At 39.6% G+C, this 23230-nt stretch overlaps 1 protein-coding gene across 2 annotated transcripts in view; it reads left to right on the top strand.

Annotated features, from left to right (window-relative positions):
• The window catches only part of FBLN2 (fibulin 2), a 109274-nt gene that overhangs the window by 73383 nt on the left and 12661 nt on the right, over positions 1 to 23230 (top strand). For both annotated transcript variants that reach the window (XM_052778413.1, XM_052778415.1), the window contains exons 4-11: positions 2063 to 2192; positions 6997 to 7183; positions 8615 to 8821; positions 11368 to 11484; positions 11923 to 12024; positions 19430 to 19564; positions 21683 to 21820; positions 22144 to 22287. In XM_052778413.1, coding sequence (XP_052634373.1) covers positions 2063 to 2192; positions 6997 to 7183; positions 8615 to 8821; positions 11368 to 11484; positions 11923 to 12024; positions 19430 to 19564; positions 21683 to 21820; positions 22144 to 22287 — 1160 coding nt within the window. The remainder of the gene's footprint in view (positions 1 to 2062; positions 2193 to 6996; positions 7184 to 8614; positions 8822 to 11367; positions 11485 to 11922; positions 12025 to 19429; positions 19565 to 21682; positions 21821 to 22143; positions 22288 to 23230) is intronic.

Below are 23230 nucleotides of genomic sequence, written 5' to 3'. Positions count from 1 at the left end.
GTTAAGGAAGTACTAAAATAAAAAAATGGCCAGTGATACTCCAGTGCTCCAGACAGTACTGTTTCTACTATGTATTTTGTACATAAAAGGAATCTCTCATGGCTAAATGTCACGTGAACATGAACCTATAGAGGTTTCAGTGTTTTAATACGGTAAACACTTTGCACATATAAAGACAATTCTAGTAGCATTTTGTCATTTCTACAAATGATAATAACTTTCAGTTAGTTTTTTTTAAAATTTTTTAATGAAAGTTTGGATGTCTTATGTAAGCAATAATAGTTAAATTACTGGTGTTGGAATATATTTGGGTAATAACCATTCATTGCTCAAAAAATTGTATTTCTCCAGTTGGCGGTTAATACTGGATTAGAAAACCAACTTCCTTGAAAACAAAGCAGATGGAGGTAGTAATCCCTTTGCTGTAATCAAACTCAAACCACTGCTTCCTGGTTACACCTCTCTTATGCTATCCGGCATAAAAATATCAATGTAAAGCTGACACAACAGGCCATTGGTATTGGGAAAGTGGCCAAGTGGCTGTCACTGGCTTGTTTCTGCCAGAATAAGAGACATCCCTTTCCTTTTTTTTTCTCTTTCTTTATTTTTTTTTTTTTAATTGAAGCATTAGGATGGAAGCTGTAATAGGAAATATATTCTGCTCAGAAAAGAAAAGGTTTTGTTTCCTAGGACAACTGTATTTTATTGCAGTAATAATGGTATCTTACTGACAAAAGTTGTTTACTTGCAAATATTTCTGTTGCGGAATTGCTTTGCTATGAGGCACTGGCTGTTAAAATGTATCAACCTCCCATTCATCATTACCAGGGTACCCCATAAGGCAGTGTGCCCTGTGACAATGCATCAGCAAAAGATGGTTAGACATCAAGGTTATCTTGGAAAAAGAAAAACTTTGCTTAATTCCTTCATGCCACCAGATCTGTCCAGAACAGAAATTTGCCCTTACTTATAACATAATGTATTATTTCATCTGAGTTTTAACATGTTCATCCGTGTCACATGTGCCCAATCTACAGGTCACGTACTCAGCTTAACCCCCTCAGGAGAATTCTTGTGGCCTGCAGCTCTCAGTCCTCACTCGCCCTTCCCCACCATACGGGCCCTTCCCTACCCCGGGACTGGACACAGACCCCTCCTGGGGCGCTGCTAGTCTCCATCCTGCATGGACTGAGAGAGAGGGTCATGGAGCAAAGCCAAAGGGACCATGTGATTTTGTCAGCCCTTTTGGATATGAATGAAAGAAGCACATACCTCTTTGAAGGGACGGGGAGGAAATCCACTATAGACTTTAAAATAGTAGGGAAGAGTATTTTATTATTTCAATGAACATCTATTAAATTTCATTTAGGAATTTGCCATTTAGATTTTCAATCTGTTTCATTTCAGCCTTCAGTGAATCTTGTTAAATGTTTGATTTGAAGAGCCGAATATAGGAAATGTACATTCTCAAAGTACTTCATATACAGTGATCAAGTCACCCATAACCTTCTCTTTGATAACTGAAGTTAGAGGAAAGCTTAAATCCTGGGTTACGATCTGCAGGGCTATAAAGGAGATTTTATAGGGGTTTTGTGATGTGACACTTTCCTCAAGTCCTGTCCAGAGCTTCAGTCCTCTGGTTGGTGAAGAAGTAAGTGTGTACAGGTGCATTTCCCTTTCCCCTCTCTCCAGGGAAGAAGGTTTCTGTCTGTGTTCTGTTTCTGAAACCTTCTGAAGACTTCTGAGAAGGAAAACATGGGGAAGAGGGAAACATCTGTTGCACAAACATAGATGAGCTGTAAGGGATATTGGTGACCAGACTCTGAGAGACAGTGACCTAAACACAAGACTTCTTGAGCATTTATCAGTACATCTTTTTATTAGAAAAGAGAAAAAAGTATATCCTGCAAAGGTCAGTGGTACCGTCTGTATTATACTAGTATTGACATGTCAGAGACAAAATCTGTGGATTGTATTGTGAATCCAATAGGTCTGGGTTTTTTTGCATCCCATCCTGATGTCTTAATGTCAGTGAACGCTTGACCTCCGTGATCCTTTGCAGAATTGCTCAGAAGCAGTGTTGCGTCTCCACCGTAAAGGAGAACAGCTGCCTGGCTGGCATGATTGCTGCGAAGGAAGGAGATGTGTGTGGACCAGAGGAAAGCGATCCCTGTGGAGGATCATCATATAAGGTAGGTTGCTCTGATGCTTCTGTTGGTTTTGTTCCGAATATGAGGTGTCCTCGTTTCCTGTATTTAGCAGTAATTTCTTCATACATTATTATGGAGCACAGAAAATTATAAAGTTGTAGGAATTATAAAGTGGCAGGGAAATTACACTGTTTGCGTTTAGGTTTCAATTGCCTGGTGATGCAGCCCCTTTTAGAACTTCACAATAATGTTGTTTCGAATTATTTCCGTCTTCATTTTTAACTTGCTGTATTATTTTCGCTTCCTCACTTTGGAAGTAGCTGAAAAGAGCATTTTAGGTTTTATATCTATGGTGTAGAAGAATTTAGAAATGATAGGGCAAAACTTAATCGCAGATGTAATGCAAAACCCATTACTGAACAGTTTGCTTGGCTACGGTGTTGAATTGCAGCCTCATTTCTCAGTTAAACAAAACGATGGACTAGAGGAACAAGCATTTTAGATGATGATGGAAGCTTTTATTCATAAATAAAGGCAGATCATTAACGAATGGTTCAAATCACAAATCATGAGCCACAGCCTCAGCTTATATAAATGAGATTTGCTTTATGAGAATCAGTGGAGCCAAACCAATTTAAACCAGTTTGAAGATTCAGCATCTTGCTTGCTCGCTTGTCTTGTTTTTACCAGAAGGGTGCATTTCAGAATTCATTTCACTCTGATAATAATTTACATAGCTATATCTCAGCTTAAATGCAGCTTCCGTTGTCTCAGCAGGAAACTGATTAGTTCTGTCTGTTCTTATATATCGGTGATCTTGTGGATAATTGTTCACTGGAAAAGCAAAATACATGGATGTCTATTGTGGAGTTTAAAGTTTAATTAGCTATGCCAGTTTGTCATTTTCAGAACTATTATTTACTTGGGTCTAGAGTCCACCATTAGAATAAAAAGAGAATTTGTGCATTTGAGAGAAGACAATTAATATTTCTGAAGTGTGACAGAATTATTATTCTTAGGTTTTCACCATGGGTCTTTTGCATGCCAGACAGAGCACAAGCTGTAGAGTAAGTCTTATCATACATGCCATTCCTCAGAAAGAAGTGGAGAGGGAAAGCTGCATCATTCCTGTCTGAACTGAAAAAAGTTACAAAATACTCTCATGGAATAGCTCCTTGTGCCAGTTCCGATGTAATGTTTTCCTTCAAGAGACACCATCTGAAATCGTAAAATTACCAAAGGAACAGCTTTGCCCTCCTCTTTAGCTCCTTTAGCCATTACAGCTACTCCTTGAAAAAAATAATAAAAATGAATAAATATTGAGCCTGTTGAGACTTTAAGAACGGCTTTCTGATTTTATTATAGCTAAACATAGTTAAACATAAAAATAGTTGTATTTGTTATTAAATCAGTGGTAGAACTCTGATGAAGTTCAAAAGGTAGCTAATAGAAGATCAAGATATCCAAGTTTTTGCATTTTAGCAGGAACTTTTCGACGAACAAGTTTTTCCACTGGAAAATGAGACACTTGTATTCATCTGGAAAACATGTGAACCCAAAAGTGTATGACTGATTTAATACTCTCTGTGATGCCTGCACATGGGATAAATTGTGAATCAAAACTGTGACTGAAAAAAGCCGTATTCTTCAAGGCAAATACTCCAATATTTTACAATACTTCAGTAAAAACGTGTATTATCCTTAACTACTTTTATTTTGCATATTGAAGCTGAAAGAATTGTACCAAACCTAAAAATATTTACAGACAGTAGAATTTTCCATTCATAAAATTTTGAATTTGGGGATTCTGGATTTGGCGAGGATGTGTCATGAATGAGTGGTTTGGACTGCTTAAAGAATCACCATCAAAGGTATTAGCAAAAGTGATTTAATAGGAATTTATAAAAGCACGACTTCACAAAGTTCGATGGCAAGGTTCACTCTATTACTTAATACATGGGTGAAGTGTACAAAGAAAAATCAAGTTAGAATCAAACTAGAATGATTTATATAGAGACCGTAAATGTAAAAGAGTAAGGGAAAAACATACAAAAGAGAATTTGAGTTAGAATTGATTTTTCATGATTTGTACAAAGACCAGGGGTACCGAAGGGTAGGGGAGACCCTCCCATTGAGTCACAAGGTTCAGGGAAGACCCCCTTGCTTTCTAAACTCCTGTTGGAGATTAGGTGTGGCTGGATCCACTCCTAGTCCCAAACTTGGTCAATGGTTTACGTCTAAGGGATTATGTGTGTAGCAGCGGTTTGAGGTTCATGTACAGTTTGAGGTAAAAGACAAGATTTAGTAGCACTTAATCACTGATTAATTTAACATTTACAAAGTGATTCAGTTGAATATACCTAGGTCAATTCACACATGCACGCACACAGATACAAAGATAAATAGATAGATAGATAGATAAACAGAGGTATACCTGTTAAAAATTCCCCTCGAGTTCAGTGAAATATTCACATCAAATGTCATGGCGTTTCTCAACGGGCGAAGGGTTGAGCCTCAAGCAGTGAATATCAGCCTAGGTCCTGTTGTCAGCTTTTGGTGACAGTCCTCCGATTTTCACCAACTAGAGAGTTTGTGAGCTCTGAGAGGTGTCCCCCTCAGAGGGAGATGCTGGACGCAGCCCGCTGTGGTCCAGGAGAGCTCAAAGGGCCTCACTTGGGACCGCTGCTTATAGGTTCGCAAGATGATTATTGACTTTGGTCAGTGTGATTTCATTCCAGCCATAATTCTTGTCAGGTAACCACAACAGCGAGTCATGATCCAAGCAGCAGTAGTCTCACGTACGGATCCAGGCAACAGGAGTTTCAGGTGCAATTAGGGGATGCCTAATTGTCCTGACTCACTGTACCATAGCCAGGATGAGAAGGTACTGGGCTGCCCCAACTCACTGTGCAAGAACACAATGTTGGCTGGTCCTGACGTCGCAATGTGGTCCAGGGGGCTGCACCACCACAGGATGAAAACAGGATTTTTCTCTTTTCTAGCCTGACCACAATCCATTATAGTTATATTTTTTTTTTTAAAGATGATTTAGCCCATTTAGTATAAAAAATAATTCAGCATCTTCAGGACCTGTACTGTAAATTTTTCACAAATGTGTATTTGGGCACATAAAGGCAACTCTTTATGGCTGTGCATATTTGCAAATGTGAATAATGTCTACTATTTATGATGTTTGGGGATTTACAAGATTAGAAAGCAGGGACATAAAATATGAGCTGTAGTCATAGGTACTGGGCTGAACATGCAAGGGATACATATTGTGTGTGCAATGCCCAAGAAACCCTAAAGCTACAGTGTTTGAATCTTGAAAAAAGTGACTCAGCGGAAGAGTTTCTGCAGATTGAGCTGTTAGTGGACAAGTTTCCCTGTCTCCCTGGTGGAGGCAGACTCTGGTTTAATGGTGAATGCCCATCTAGGATTGCTAATCATGAAATGTGTTTCCTTTCCATTTCCATACTGTGTCCAACCCTTACAACACTGCCTCTCTTATTTGCTCTCCTCAGGTCAGACATCTCTCTCCTGGGAAAGGGGAGCTTAGTTCAGTTTTCTTCTGTTTCATCTTTGGACTTTCTGTTGACATAGCTAACTGCTGCCAGTTTGAATTATGTGTCTGATGCCTTTTCATAGACTGAATATTTGAATAGACTGAAATCACTTCTCTTGGTTCAGAGAGGCTGTTTCAGTGTAGCTGCAAACTATAAATGAGTGCTGCTGGGCTGGATGTCTTGACTATCAAAGGAGTTGCAGAGGGAAACAGTCTCTGCATTTTATAACTGTACTGTCAGTGAAAGCATCTAAATATATACATATGATGTCAGGACACTTACACTTAAATCCAGACAGGCATCTTCAATTCATATGTGGCCCCTGTATGTCTCTGTAGCAGAGACTTACAGCTCCTCAGCTTCCTTGCTTGATTAGGTATCAACTATGCATACACAGTATAGACTTTTTGAATTTTATATAATTGATTTATTTTTGTGGCCTGACTATGCAATATATTTATATGTGACTGAGTAAAGCATAACACCGTTTTTGTCTGCCACCTGCAACAGAGGAAACTGCAAGAGACTACATTTCAGGGATGCCCCGTTGCATCAACCTGTCTGTGAAGCTGCTGCTTAGATGCATCCAGGAAAGAAAAGGAAGGCAAATAGCTCATAAAATATACCCTGGCTTTTCTCTAGCCACTGTCTCAGGGGGATGCTGTCCAGGACAGTCAGGTAATTAAAGGTCATAGTAGGTTTGCAGGGCAGTGGTGCATCGAGGAAAGAGTCTTTACTGACGTGCTGACAGAGCTCAGATGCTGCTGCTGATCCTTATGTCCGTGTGTCCTGGGTTCAGCTGGGATACAGTTAATTTTCACAGGAACCTGGGAGGGGGCACAGCCAGGACAGCTGAGGACACCAGGCAAGATATTTACAATTCCTTTCACGTTGCTTCAAATAGCTAACCATTTTTTTAGATCTAATGCAAAGAGGTATAGATCTGTATTATTTTGTTTATAATATACTATATACAAAGCAATGGCTGTGTGCAAGAGCTAGAAAGAGATGATCTGTGGCACCACTGCTTCCTTGCATGCGAAGTTGCATTGTCACAGCGAGACTTTGTGTTTAGCCTGGTTGCAGTTGACCCATTTGTGCAGGATGGCAAAACCAAGCACAAATAAAGCTTTGATGTTTGCAACTGTCTAAACCCTAACTCCTTTTCCAGATGCTCCACGGTTAAAGAAAGTGCAGATCAGTTCCAAGTGTGTGTGGGGGCTCATCCCTGAAGCAGACTGTGTTAAATCTTTGTTACTGATAGTCTCCTTCTTTTGTAGCAATGCTGCGATTGCTGTAACCTGGGCCTGCGATTAAGGAGTGAGGGGAAAACCTGTGAGTCCAACATAAATCTGGGCTACCCCTGCAGTCATGTGATGCTGTCCTGCTGTGAAGGCGGAGATCACTTTATCCATCCAGAAATAAAAAGGCATCCTGAACCTTTGCCAACAGTGACACCTGAGAAGGGTAAGTGTCCATTTATGATTTGAAGACATTGCATATAAAGTCTCTGTCTCACGTGGTCGTATGGGGAGGTGCTGGAAGGTGTAATGCTACAGGAGCACAGTTACCTTCCCTCTCAGATCAAGTATAGACTTCCTTGTTCTTAAAACAGTTCTGAAAAAGAAAAAAATATGTAGGCGTTTCTGATCCTTAAAACATACCTTCTTTAGTAGTTTGGGTTTTTTGTGTGTTTCTTCCCCCCAAGCCACATAGTACAGAGACCTGCCACTAGCCCTTGGTAAGAAGCAAGTTGAAGCTGGTCTTTGTCTTTTAGCAGAAGCAATCCTGAATGATTCTGCATAAAGCAAAATATGAGTTTTTTCCAGACAAAGTAGTCCCATGGATTATGATACCAATGAAATGTCCTGGGAATAGGTTTCCTATTGTACTGCTGAACATCACAGCAGCTTTCTCACAGCACACTCTGGAGAAGCCCCAGAGCACTGCAAGTTTATTTTCACTCTTTCAATATATGAACATAGTGATGCTGAAGACCTAAATCAAATCCCTGCAGCCAAAGAGGCATGACAAAGGGAGCATGACAAATCTGGAGTTTGGACAGCTATGCTTCCTCCCTCAGCCCAAGGTCACGCTCCTTCCAGCATCACTCTGTAGCCACCTGTCATGCATGAGTTGCATGGTAACCTCCTGCATATGCTAGGGTTCAATTTTTGTCCATTCTTTTCTCATGAACTAAATGTGTATTTTCTCTCACCAACAAATGTAAGGGTTGATTTTGACCTAGCTGAGACCTCACTGAGCAAGGAAGTTTTCATGTATGTGTTTAAGAAAGCTTTTGTGATGAGAAAATCACTGAACAATTAATTTTAGTATCGCAGAAAGTCCTGTCAATCTTGGTCAGGAAATGAAAGGATAGTCCTTTTGCCAGTGTTTAAAAGCAGTAGGTAGGATAGCCATGTCATTATTAAGTAGGTCCCAGAATGTCTGTAATGCTAGCTACAGAAGTAGCCAATAAATTAATAGTGGTGTTGAAAAGAGTTTCCAAACCAACCGGCTAAGTTTTCTCCTGAAATTAGGAATTCAGTGTCATTCTTCAGTGGGGCCAATTTCAGATGGGGCTTCAATGTGATACCTTGGTTCAAATAACAATAGTAATGGTGTTAGTGTGAAATGTGAGCTTGTGACCTCCCAGGGTCACCCTGTTTCTCGGTGGCTCCTATAAAATGTCTGTCCCTCTAGCCTTACGGAAGGAGGTGGTGGACCTTCAGCACAAAGGTCTTATCTTCAGGTTGGGTTTATTTGCTCTTGTCTGTGGAGTAACTGTTTTGGGTAGATTTGACTGTATCTGGAGTTTGTGTGACCAAATGCTCCATACTGTACAGTCCTCATGCTAAAACACCTGTTAGAGAACCAGCAAGTGTTGTTCTGTTGTAGTTTCAGAGACGGAAGATCACAAGGAAGCTTTGTCCATTAGTAGTGAAGCTGAACTGTCAAATAACCTGCCTGGAGATGACCTGGATGAATGTCTTATCTATGGTGGGGAGCTCTGTCAGCATTTGTGTATAAACACCATGGGGTCCTACAAGTGTTCGTGTTTTCCAGAATTCACCTTGCAAGATGATGGGACCAGCTGCTCTCCAGGTGACAAAATGGGCAGGAAACACCATGAATGATGGTGTCTTTGTGCCACCTACATCGATCTACCAAGCTTTTCGTTAGTTTCTGTGAGGTTTTTTATGGGTGTTGATGCATGGACATTTTCTGTAGAAATTGGACAGGTTAATAATGTAAAGAAAAACAACCATTTAGGAAACTTAATTATGCCTTATTTTTCTGTATCGGTGGCGTGAGATCAGGGTGTTATTTAATATGTTAAAATCAAGACTGTTTTCACTTTTCAGAAGTGGATTTGTAAAGATTGTTAATGAAACACCTTTTCTTCTTAGAGTAATTTTGTATTTCACAGTTAGCTTTGCTTTAGATAAACTTTACTGAGTTCAGACAGGCAACATTGCTTCCTGAACTTTGATTTTTATCTAAAATCATTAACATCTTTCAGTGATACAAAATCTAAATATTTCTCGTGTGGTGGAAGTCTTGAAAAGAAAGTCTGTTGTGTTGTAATTGTTTTGATGTCTGGAGTTCTCCAATGGCAAGATTTCAAATCAGATAACTTGAAAAGTTGAAACCTTATATTAGTTACAAGTGCTTTCAGGTATTTAACAAGCAGAATAAGTGTTGCCATCCAATGACAAAGTTCCTTAAACTTCAAATACTTTCTGGCCAAGCCAAACAATGAGCATTCATTATGTCATTCTTCTCAACATGATGTTACAGTGCTTACATCAATGATGTGTTTGACAGTGTTTCTGCAGCAGCTGTGTGCTCTGTTGTTTATATTAAAATTCTGGGGAAGGAACCTAATCCAAAAGAGGCAAGAAAATGGTTCTTATTTTAGCACTGCAAAATTTGGCTTGATCGTTCACCTGGAGCATATATGTGGTTTTGTTTTGCTTTGCTTTGCTTTGCTTCTCCCACTACTAACTCAGTTGAAGCGTGGATTTGGGTTAATACATCTTGTATCTGGGTAGTCAGTATTCTTGGCAGATCTGCAAGACTGCAGTGCTTATGGCTGTGCCAAGAAGTGTAGAGGGATTTACAGAGCTCTGTTGAGGTAGAGGATTGTGACGAGGGTAGGGGACTGTGAGTGAGACATGAGACACATAGGAAGAGTGAGGCGAGGAAGGGTTGCTACTGTCATTCTGGAGTCCTGGGTCAAATTAAAGGCTGGGCAAGGGAGATGGCAGGGCAGGGAACCTCACTTGCTACGCTTGGCTAAACCATATCTGCTCTGCCTGGCAACGTGGCACAGTGGCCTTTGATTTCTCATTTTTCCTCTGTGTACGTGCACATCTCTGTCATGTGGTCTGTGCATGGAGACCCATGCCAGACAGTTTTAAAACTCATGCTGTTGGTAATTTTTACTGCTGTGATTAGATATAATGCTCTTGTATTTGTACCTGTCCCAGTACGCTTCCTGTTCTTTGCTGGACTCTGACTGTTTTTGTATTTAATTTTTGTTTTTTAAAACATGTCACACTTTTTCATGAGGCTTGGAAGAATTGATGTTCTTGTAGTGGCTCTGTGAGGCAAGGAGAAAGCATACATTGATGAAACTTCAAAAACTTCTTCCTTCTCTGCGCGCTCTCTGGGGAACTCCTTCAGGGTATGCCACAAGCAGATGTCTTGCATTTGCCTCTGTGTCATAGCCCATTGTATGTCTGTGATTGCTTGGAGGGGCGGGGGGGGTGGGTGTGTGTTTTGATGTTTGTTTGTTTGTTTTTTTAATGAAATTGCCTTTCCTGTACCCCAAACCTGCATTGTAATCACACTTCATCATTTAATGTTGTCATTGTTTGGTGGCTCACACTTTGCTCCAGGTGACACTTGAACTCAAATCAATAGGAGTAGGACACATCCCTCTTAAGGAAGAATTTAGCCTTATGGATTTAGGCTTCTGTTTTGATGATATTGACAAACTGGATTACTCTTATTGATGTAACACAGCATATTTTTTTTTTAAACTATTCTGATACCTTTAACATTACTGTTTATTGAAAATCTTAATGACAGATAGCAGCTGTCATGTTTTCCACTTGGCTGTGTAAAAGTCATTCCAGAGTATCCTGTGCTTGTAAAGGTGAGCATCTGGTTTTCATCTATGTTGAAATAGGATGTACAGAGTAAGTTTAAAGACTTGTTTGGGGTTTGACATTTTTTTTCATCATACACCAAATGAAAGACAGCCACTGTCTTTACAATATAGCAGCATTTAAAAAAAAACCCAAAACACTTTCTGTTTGATTCATTAGGTGTCGTAATATTTTACTCTAAAGAAGTTATTTTCAGCCAAGCTCCCTGATCTGTATCCATGACGTTCGTGAGCATCTCCATTAGCATGCAGCACTCTGTGTGTGCGTGCTGTTGGACAGTTGTTCGTATCAAACAGATGGCAGCTTCCAAAACCAACTATTCACCTCCATGCATAGACAGTTCTCCAGGTCACCAAAATGTATCCTCCTACAAACCATGACGGAGTGGGATGAATGGGACCGGGACCTTTGCTGTGGTGTGCCTGGTGGAGATGATGCCGTCCTTGATCTCCCTCTGCCTCCCTTTCCTTGCAGATCCTGACAGAAGACGGGTGACAAGGCTGGAAGCAGAAGCCACCATCCCTCCAGCAGCCTCTCCTTCTCAGCCTCTTCTCATCATGACCTTACAAGAAGAGCAGGATAAGTGTAAAGGTATACTGGAGGTGCAAATTGCAGATGCAGATGAGTGAGGAATGTTTAGAGAGCCAGAATAAAATTCCACACACCAATCTGATTTCAATGCACATCCTTAATTTGTTACCTCTGGCATAAGACTGAGGAATTGTCAGGGGAAACCTGAGGAAGTAATTTGAGGCTCTACTCTGATTTCAGGGTTATTACACACCTGCTCCTTAGTTTAAGGTAAGCAGTGCAGCTGTGCAGCATAATGTGAACAATACAGGTAGGAGTGGCACAGGTGTGTTTCTGTGGAGGGTTGTAAGTATTGATTAGGGCTGCCTGGACAGATTGTTTACAAACTGCATTCCCCATTGCGGAAACTGGGATTATATTTGGGTGACCTGGAGGTCTGTAACTTCAGCTGATCTGTGTTGTGAATGCTAATATATTTTGCAATTTTGCTTTGTATAGATAATGGCCCCTGTAAGCACGTCTGCAATATTGTGGAAGGAAATGTTGTTTGCTCTTGTTTGTCTGGATATACTATCATGGCTGATGGGATTTCCTGTGAAGGTAAGTGGTTCAGGTTCACCACAGAGACCTGGTTAAAACACTTTTATATGGATCTCATTGATCTCATACCCCTAGGTGTTTCTCTAAGGATTCTTCATTTTTGGTATTGTGAATTGCAACTGTCAGTACAGAGACTATTTGGCAGAAGGAATACCAAAGCTGCTTCACAGATAACTCCTGAAGCACGACTACCCAGTGTGCCTGTTACCTGGGGACTTCGGGTGAAGGCAAGCCTGGATTTGTGCTCTTTTCCTCTGACATTCCTGGCTTTTTTTCAGCCCTCTTGATTTCTCTTCACGCTACTGTTCATTCCCAGGGTCTGTCTACACAGCTATGGACATGCAGCTTTTCTTCCTGAGAATGGGAGCAGCGAGCAGGACGTGGGCATGTTTGTTGCCCTGAGGAACGCCCTCAGAGTTACAGCTCTCCCCTGTCACCTCTTCTGTTTGTTTTTATTTCTGCTTGCCTTGAAAACCTGAATTCAGTGAGGCTTCACTGCTACAAAGAATGTGCCATTGTGAGCTGGTCCAGCTCCATGTGTTTCACTTGACATTGCAGCTCAGGCCTGCACAGTGATGAACAGTGAATTCCAAAGCTGCATCATGAGAGTTCGCATTATATAAATTTTAAATGAACATGTTTTGGTAGTGATAAAGGATACATTTGCCCAGGAAAGATTTGGGGGTCAGAAGCAATGCCCTGTGACATATCTTAATTATAAATCTGTGAGTATGGAAGCAATAACAGCCAGCAGTGAAATGCAAGTAGAAGCTTCTGATGCTCAGAATTGCTCACAAGTGAGCCACATCCCTCTTAATCTCAGATCTTATTGAATAACAAATCATTTTCATGAAATTCCAGACAGTCTGTGAAGAAAATGGGAATTTAATATCACCAGATAAAATATTCACTATGCATTGCTTACTCAACTGTGATGGAAGCTAATTTGATTAATTAATGTCAGAATCAAAAGGGGCATTTCAATGTTTTCCTACAGGAGGTGAAAAAAATCAGAAATGTCAGTGGAAGTAGTGAGTTTAAATTGTAGCAAGGGACATTTATAATCTATATTAAAGTAAGTATTTGATGGTAAGGGTGGTGGTGTACTGGAACAGGTTTCCCGCAAAGAGTGTGTGTTGCCTCTGTGTGACTGCCTATTTTTAAGAATGGCTCTTTCTGGAATGACAAAAGTGTAGGGGTGCAAGCAAGGACTAGATGATATCCGAGGGTTTATTCCAGCCCTATTTTCAGTGTAACGCTGTGTGTATTATAGCATGGTGCTGATGTGGTAGCTCCAACACACTTCATTTGGACATCTTTAGCATGAAAGAATTGTTGTTTCATTTCAGAAATTGTTCTAATAGAATTCTATTTTTCCCTTTTGGTTGCAACATGTTGATATAGATTTGGATGAGTGCCTCACAGGTGCTCACACTTGTTCCAGAGGACAATTATGTGTGAACACATTGGGATCATTCTACTGTGTCAACCACAGAGTGATCTGTGCAGACGGCTTTATACTCAACAGGCATAGAAAATGTGTTGGTAAGATGATAGGTGTAAGCCGTTCACCACAGCATCATAATTCTTCATTCTCTGCAATGCATTTAAACCATTTGTGCTAAAAGGCTTTCTGGCCATCTCTACATATGACATTTCAATATGAGTTAGTAAAAACACATGTGCACCATTTGCTCAGCCGCTTAACATCATGAGTTGTATGCTATTTGGCTTTTTCCCTAGCAATACATTCTCAGGATACATATAACTTTACTCAAAAGTCATAAAAGTTCATAGGTATGATGACCACAGCAGTACTGATGGCTATTAAACTGGACTAAGAAAACGTAGCAGTTGATCTCTCTGGACAATGTCAATACTGCCAAATCCCAAGACATCATGAAACAACAAAACTTCATAAATGCAGCTCAAGAAATCTCTATAAGTCCAGGCAGTAGAAAAGATCCATTCCAAAGTGATGGAATTTTAAAATTCAGATTAGTCTTTTGTTGATTCTGGCACAAATTTCTTTGTGTAAGAGGCCAAGATGCATCATAATTCTGCTGTATCATCCTTGCTATTTAAGTTCATATAAGAAACCAATCTATTTTTACACGTGTATTTGTGAGGATTTAATTTGCTTCAAAAAGCCAAGGCCTGAGCTTATGAAATAGAAACTTATTTGGGGTACTTTTCTAGAAGCTGGTTTAGGAGGCACCTGAGCTGCAGCAGTGTTGTGTGGTAATGCCTGGAAAAACAGAACACCCGGAGACCTCTAGTTGTTAATGAAAGCAGCAGTGCCTGTGACTATAATGTCATGTGTGAATACATTTGCCTTCTTCCACCCGTGTCCTTCTCCCTACATTTGTAACGTCGTTTTTCTGACCATCACAGCTTTGGTTTTGTTCCTATCTTTTAAAGCTCTATGATCTCATCTTATTAATGAGCATTATATGGCATGAGGGAATGAGCAGGAAAGTTCATACAGTGTCATAGTTTAGAGCAGAGATGTGATTTACTATCTTCTGGGTTTTCCTTAAATTGTCAAAATTGGATTTTTAAAATATTTTTTAAGATTATTTATTTTTAAATCAGAGATACTGGTAAGCATGGAAAACTAATAAAATTATTTAGTTTAAATCAAACAGTTGAGAGAACACCATTGGAAGGAGGGATGCCTTTACAGAGAAAATATCAGATTGCGAGATGGAAGATGGTATTTGTAGTTGGCCATAGTCTGCATGGTGTGTTTCAAGGCTTTCACAGAGCCTGCTGCATGTACCACACTTCTGAATATAAGGTCTGGTAAGTGAGGAGCTGAAGGAACTGCCTCACCTTGCTTTCTGCTTCTGAAAATCTTGCCATTTAATCCCTTGATATTTTTCCTGGACTATGCAGCAGAGATATATCTGTCCTTTTCTACATCTCCCAGGAGTGTTTTGAAACTAAATTAATGCATGTTTGGCAGCAACTTTGGCAGAAGGTGCTATAGAAGATGCCAAATGCTTCCTTTTATTCACCTTCTTCCTCTCCTGCCCTCTACCTCATGACATTATAACCGAGTTTTATTGTGACTGATATAAGATAAACCTCAGGCATCGCTAATAAAATGAAAGATAACAACTCTCATTTGTAAAGGTAAAAGATCCTCTTCTCCCTCACTAAATAACAAACCTCTGTATTTCTCTAATGCAAGTCTGGTTTTTACAGGTATCCTTGTAAATAATCTAGAAAATGTCGAAGTTTCTCTTTCTTTTCAGATAGATACACCCTGTGTGCACCCTAAATGTATACAGCTCTGCTCTGTGTGTGGTGCCTGGAGAACATTTGCTGTATTTAACGTTTTTCCTACTTCTCTAGTCAAAGGGGAAAGTCACAAGCATACTGTGGTTTCTGTTTTGTTGAACTGCCTCATTGCAGCCACATTCACCTAAGGTATCCTTTTCCAGCTTAACTGCTTTTGTGCTCCATCTTGAGCTACCTCAAGCGTGATGAGGAAAGCTTTGGTAATTTGTTTGCAAATTATTGTTGTTTTAATGATGTTACTCTTTGCATATTTTAGGGACGGGAGGAACAATCTTTGCACAGCAACAAAACAGCTGATAACCTTTTATCTGTTGAATTTCCTTTAGTCAAACTATGGAAGATGATAATTCCAGGTGCATTCAAGAGCAGATATCCAGAATTCCTGAAAGCCAACCATGCACAATGAAGAGTCACCAGCTGTTTAAATAGCTTGCACACACCAGCCTTTGTGTAGCTTTGTGAACAGATATTAAAATGTTTTTAGGCTTGAAAGCTCCACGTTCTCCAGAGATAAGAGCCAGGTTGGGTGTTTCTAACGTGGATTGCTTTTCCTGGTGACTATCAGGCAAAGTCATTACCACCACCCACATGCACACTGACGGGAGACCACTTTGCTACTTTCTTTGCTACTCCCATTTAAATTTTCCCTCCTGCCAGAGTGAGCAGTAAGTGGTCATTTTATTGCTGAACCATAGGGACTGTGCATGAGCACAGGATGGGTGGCTGCAAAATAACAATGGGTCTAGATAAAACAGACGTATTCCATAAAACAAATTGAGCTGAAGTAATTTGAAGAGGAAAAAAAATCATGAGAAAGTACATATGCAGGACAAAAAAAGTCTGCATTTCACATTTTTATAAAACATGCAAAAAAAAAATTTAATGTTGAAGTATGTGTTGAAAAAAATAGCAGTAGGTAAATGTTGATATTCCTTTGCAAAAATGTCAGCTTCTTAGATGCAACAGATATGCTCAGGGATCATGTATATGTTGCTGTTCCCAACAACAATTCCGGGATAAAAAAAGAGATATTTCTCAGTAATGTTTCATTCTGGTTTTTACTGACATAAAATGAGGAATGTTGTTGCCACACACATAGACCTAGTAGATTTCTCAAAAATTGACTGTATTACTTGTTTTTAATATATTACTGAATTATTCCTGGTTTTTTATAAATATAATCTTGCCCTGCATCACAGTCTTAATTGTGTTGGATGAAGACTACAGCTTGTCCAATGTTGGGAATTAACTTCGTTTCAAACTGAAAACATAACTCATATTTTTCCTAGTGCTCTGTCAAGCGTCTTACTGACTTGTTGAGTTGGTTTCCAGTACTGAAGAGAGACAGGTTAGGGGCCCTCGTGATTTTGTGGATAATAAACAGGGAGGAAAAAAGGAGAAAGAGATTGTCCTGCTTCATAAAACTGTATTCAGTCCTCACTCCCCTCTACTTTGTGCCATAACGGTAGAGCAAAATGATACTAGGTACAGCCTGGGCTGAACAGAGCTAGTGCAGGTGCTTGTGTGCTGCCCCAGCAAAAACTGGGACCCTGTTCCCAAAGATGCACACTGTTTTGCAGTAGACACTGATAGTGACAGCAGTGACGTGGACTGATGGGAACTCATGAGAAAGATGCTGCAAATCTTCTGAGATCTCATTTTGTGGCATGACCGTTTAGGAATTTGTTTAGAAAAATGAACAAAAAAGGGCAGGTCTGCTTAATAAATTGGAAAGGAAACTCTGGTGGGCTGGAAACTGGCCTGATATTAGAGATAGAGATTCATGCCCTAACATTGGATAGGACAGAGGAGAGCCTTGCATACCGCATGGCTCATAGTTTAAGCCTTGCATCTCAGCCCAGGTCACATTCATTAGACTTTAGAGATCGTCAGTGTATCACTTGTGCACAAAACTTTCATTGAAAGCAAAAATTCTGCATGTAATCTTCCAGTTTCCATAATTTTAATTTCCTCAATGCATTCTGGCCACCTCTACTTATTTTCTCAAGTATTCAGAAATCTGAAAATTGAATCAAAAAATATAGACAAAACATGGAAGTATATTAGATCTTTTTTCTCTGTGAAATCTTAACCTTTTTACCTGTTTACACCTGCTAATCAGGTGGAGTACTTCCTGCGTTTGGGTAGTATTTCAGACAAACATGCTTTCCTCCTAGTGGCTCTTTTGATATCATACTGAACTGACTTAAGTTCATATGATGCAGTGTAGTGCTGACAATTTGTTTATATGAGAAGGCTTTTTGTGGTTTGCAAGAGAAGATAATCTCAGATCTGTTGTATAGCCTCTTAAATCAGTAGAAAGTCTTGCACTGGTTTGGATGCTGTTAAGTGGCTCTCCATTGCCATTTTTCTCTAAAATTTAAAAAAAATGCTCAATTTTATTTAAGAACTAAGTCTAGTTAGGTGGGAGGAGTCTGTCACAGCAGGTCATATTCTTCTCCCAGCATATGAGGGGGTTTTTTGGTTGTTTTTTTGGTTGTTGTTGTTGTTTTTTTTTTTTCCAAGGCCACTTATGAGAATATTGCTGCTTACACTTCAAGCTTATGTGCAGAAAATGGGAAACTGTAGGAGCATTAGGAGGACATAACCCTGAAAAACTTTGGGGTAGGCAATTACCTGCCAAACAGTGGAAGTACACAAACATAAAGTGGGACAGGCAGAAAGATATCCAGCTAACAGTAGTGACCTTGCTGTGCATTAATCAGCTGGCTTTGGAAAGCAAGTACACAGCATGTGAAGAATAGCAATGGCAAACAAAAAGAAAACACAAATAAATGAAAAGTGAAATGGCACCAAGCTAAAATACCGGTCTTGCAAATCTCAGTGCACATCACCAGTTAGCTGACTTCAGCAGGAAGGGAAATTTCTTGGTGCTCGTCTTCATCTGTTTAGTAGAAAACAATATGATACATTTTCTAAGACAAAAGGCTTTTAAAATGGCCTGTCCTGTTTTCATGCTCCACAAGGGGAAGTAATATATTTGATGTTGTACTTATCTGGGAGTGAGGTTCCACAGCCAAAATGAAAATCTGATTTAAACGATACTTGCTTTATTGTGTAGTATGAAAACAGCTTCATGTACAGAAAGGCTGGATGACTGGTAATAGTTATGGTCATATTTGGCTTTTGTTAGCTCTAGAAATACTTCTTAGCTTTATATAGAACTGTGAATGTGTAAGATTTTGTGGAGAATGGCAAAAAAGTTTCTCTTCCCATCTCTACCCCTTTATGTTGCTTGTAAGTGTTTGATCATCATGGTATTCCTAGCTTTCATTATTAAAATAAGCAAAACCTGAATTTGAGATTATTTCATCCAAGCCTATCAAAACGTATGATTTTAAAGGTGTGGCATATTCCTTTCCGATTTGTGTCTTACATTCCATGATCTGGTATTTAAGTGATTCTTTTAAAAGAACTTCTCTGCTATTCCACCTGCTGAAATCAAATCTCTTTAAAGATTTAAATACAAATTTACAAACTTGATTGAGCCTTCAGGATTCCTCTCTCCATGTTTTCTTGTGCATCCAGTTCTAATGAAGCATTCCTTAGGAAATAAGTATGTTACATGATTCCACCTGCAGCGAGGCAGGCAGTTTCAGTACCTATCTCTTGCAGCAGTTCCACACCAGCAGCTCCTGTCTACGTGGCATGAAGCAGCAGGACTGATATATAGCCTGAGCTATGAAAACCTGGTAATGAGCAATAGGCATTAATCACTTTCTCGTTCAGCTGTCCAGGAGGCTTCTATCCAGTGAATCTGAGCTGATTATCAGTCCTCTGTCCACCCTGTATTTAATGAGTTCTGTCCATCCCTCGTCCTCAATGCCTGCACCATCCACTGCATGTTTGGGAAGAGGGGAGAAGGAAATCTCCCTGTGATTTGTGTCTTGAGTTACTCTGTGTTAACAAAAGATCCTGGAATAAAACGTCTTTCATCCAAACACTGTAGCAAAGTCTATATTGACTATCTTTTGGAAGAAATGGTTTCACTTGAGCTTTTGACTCCTTCCAAAAGAGCAGGAAGAGGCAGATCACTTGATAAATATGTGGCACTAAGTTGTTTAACTATTTCTTGTAGACATTAATGAATGCGTAACAGATACACACACCTGCCAGCGGAGAGAGCACTGTGTCAACACGATGGGATCATTCAAATGTCTCCAGGAATTGAGCTGTCAGCCAGGTTATGAACTTAAGGATGGAGAATGTGTTGGTAAGACAAGTGGTTTTCAGCTGATGCAGTTGCTGTTACCAAAAAGGAAAGGGAAGGGATTGCAAAGCATTTTATTGTTGCTGGTCTGTGATATCAAGATTGTAACTAAGAAAGGCTGATCATCATGGAAATGTTTGGCTTCATAAGCCCCTTCTGTACATTCATTTATTTGAAATACTTTCTAATGATAGCTATAAATAATTTGGAAAATGCATGAAACCTTATGAATTAGGATTTACCCTGTTTTTAAGGGGTTAGAGAGAGATCTCACTGATGGAGAAATTCCTGTTATGCTTCTCTGGGTAGCTCTGCTTTTCTCTGAAGGGGCTGATAGATACTGTTTGCTGTTGAACACTGAATGGATCATGGGGCTTACTCAGTCCAGTCCTTCCTGTGTCTAGGAGGTCTGTCTGCATTTATTTACATTTGGAATGGTCATGGGGTTAAGAAGATATTCTTCATCTCCCCCTTCTTGGTCTGTATAGAGGTCTAATGGAGAAGGTAACGTCAGTAGTCATAGCATAGCAGAAGTTGCTCTGCAGCACTGGAGCATGCGAGAGACGCATGTGCCCTGCCTTCCAGGGCATAAGTCAGTGTTATTTACTCCTAGATTTTTTTATACAAAGAGTTTCCTGACAGCTGGAGTAAGAGATGCCTAAGGAAAGAACTTAGCTCTTGACATATGAGGTTATAAAATAGAAATTATCAGAAATCTCACTTTATATACAGCTGTCATAAGTAAACCTTGGTTTACTTGAACAGGCTGTTTGTGAACATCTTGTTCTGTTGTCTGATTCTTCTATAACATTTCTAACATTTATTGCTAATCTAAATTGCTTTCTAGTCTTAAAGTTAGATTATAACAGGTTATAAAATTTATGAATTGTTTCAAAGTAGCCTTTAAATTAATGACTTATAAGACAGACTAGAATTCCAGAACTACTCTGGAAATTGCCTGCAGATAACTATTGAATTTGCAGAGGCCTATGAAATACTGAATTCCACATTTTTTATTTCTCTTAGTCAATAAATATGGTTGGAAGACCATATAGTACCTTCTGGGAGACTGGTGATGTTCCCTCGTGACCTTAACATTTAACTGAGGACTTAGGGTAGAATGAGAAGCACCAGCAGTTCTTCCTGGAGGGGGAACCCCTCAACTGTGGAGTTTCCTCCATTTGTCTTTATCTTCTAGTAAAGGTGTTCATCATAGGAAGTGTCCTCAGGAACCAGTGCATGTTAAAGCAGCATTTGAAAATATTCACAGGAACTGAATTTCAAACTGAATTCTGTTCCTAGGTGGGGTTTCTTCAACTGGAAAATGGAAGCAATGCCACTATACCAGCTGATCCATGCAGTTACTCAACACAGACCAGTTGAGTGTAAATTTATAAGTTTGAAACTTGCAGGAAGTGTTTTCAATGTGCCTAGAAAGCAAGCATTAATTTGGTGAACATAATTTGAGAAATAATTTCATATAAATAATAAAAATTGAGAAAGCTGTGTTGAGCTCTGGCTGCAGAGTAAGAAAAAAAAGCTGCATTTGTTACTAATAGTATTACCTCTCATTCAGATTTTTTTCAGAATATTTTTCAGAGTTGGATAAGTGTTTGTTTTGTGTACGTAAGTACATACATATACACACATGTGCCAGTGTACACAGTGAAATCCCAGCCCTGTTCAAATGAGGTGCCCTATTAGTATCAAATTCAGTGGAGGTAGGTTTCTATGTAGAATTCCTGAGGTATATAAGGAATAAGAGACCACTTTGCTTTTGAAAGAGTGTGGTACACATTTTATTATGTGTACCTTATTCCTAGTCTTAATTTGGGTCTAGGATTTTAAAACTGCAGATGTTTCAGTATTTGTGGTTTACAAGAGATGCTGTGAACAAGGCAGTAAGGACCTGAATCAAATTTGCTGCAGGACCTGACAAATTCTGAAGCCTGTGCTGAAGAGGTTGTCCAACAGCAAACCTCAGATTTTCCATAAGCAATGTTGGGTGTCTGGCTTAAATAATGCTTCCTAACTTCCTTTCTGAGAAGTTAACTAGTGATGAAGACTACTGAAAATTACAGCTTAACTAGTCACAATTTGGTGTTTTGATCTGATTAACAGATATTGATGAATGTGAGAAAGGAACTCATAGTTGTAAAGTAAACTTCGTTTGTCAGAATACAGAAGGATCATTCTACTGTGAGTCAAAGCAACGCTGCATGGATGGATTTTTACAAGACCCTGAGGGAAACTGTGTTGGTAAGCATGACCAGCAATATGCTTGTAATATGTGCAGCAGCACTGGCCAATTCCTGTTCCTTTTAGCCTGTCCAAGCGGTCTATATTGACCACATGTAGTTTTCCTCAAATCCTGCTGTGAATTTAATTTAAACGTTGCTGTCCTTTTTAAAATATGCATACTCGCATATTGAATTTGAAAGTGTTACCACAGCAGACCTTCATCAGCTTTATCTTTGCAGCACAATAAATTGAAATGAAGGAAAAGAAGTGACAGCTGGAAGAAAACAGACCGGAAAGGTTAAATAGCTTCTCTCACTGTTCTAATTCATTTTCTTCACCAGATATTAATGAATGCACATCTCTCCCTGAGCCATGTAAACCAGGATTCAACTGCATCAATACTGTTGGGTCTTACACCTGCCAAAGGAACATGCTGACATGCAGCAGAGGCTACCACTCCAATGAGGAGGGAACCCGATGCATCGGTAAGGTCTGACTCCAGTGTCTGGTCAGGTGCCCTCTCAGAGGAGAAAGTACATTACGGTTCTAAAAAGTAGTTTTGAGTTACCTCCAGATTCCTAAATTTATTTGAGGAATGGGAATTTTCTGTATGCATTTGCTGTCCAAGCAGCTCAATGATTTGTTTGCACTGCAGGCTGCTGCACTGATGTCTGACTGCTGCCTGGAGTTCCTCTGGGTGTGCTGGGTGACATTGGTTTTGACTGCATATGGGATTTACTGGCTTCCGTTCTGTAGTGATTTAGTTACTTTTTAACCTCATGCTGTCAGTCAAAACCATGATCCTTTGCTATTTTTTACAGTATCTTACTGTAAGCGGTATGATCTGAAGCCATGGGATGCAGCAAATGAGAACCACTGAGTTTGTGGACTTACAAGAGTAGTACGAAGTGGATATTCTTTGTAGTGCTATGAATGGTGTTCCCCATTTACATCCAGTTGTGTGTACATTTAGGATAAATTCTTACTTTCTTAGTGAAAAGAATGTTGAGATATTCATATAGGCTGGCATGCAGCTTGATACTGATTTGTACTTGTTCCAATGTGTTTATGGAGTACTGACTCAGAATAGCAATTTCATCTCTTATTAGCATTTGTTCTGTAAATGAGCACACTAGGCACAGATGGATTGAAAGCTTGGACCTTGGTGCCCAAGGCAAGGCTGGCTATGTACTTTTTGAATTCCCTGTGTTCTGTATGACATGAAATAGGAAATTATACAATGGCAGGAAAAAAAAAAAAGACAAATCAGTATTTTGGTTAGTGATGATATCCTAATAATTCCTACTTATGTTCCCTTTGAATAAAAGGAAGGATGAAAAAATAAACAAAATATGCTTTTGTGATGCTGCAGGTGGGTGGAAGCTGTGTTGGTCGCGACTAGCAACTTGTAGCGAAAAATAGCGGTAT

The sequence above is a fragment of the Harpia harpyja genome, chromosome Z (genome assembly GCF_026419915.1).
Source record: "Harpia harpyja isolate bHarHar1 chromosome Z, bHarHar1 primary haplotype, whole genome shotgun sequence".
Lineage (NCBI taxonomy): Eukaryota > Metazoa > Chordata > Aves > Accipitriformes > Accipitridae > Harpia > Harpia harpyja.
Note: the sequence above shows the minus strand (reverse complement) of the source record. Positions and strands in the feature narration are given on the sequence as shown.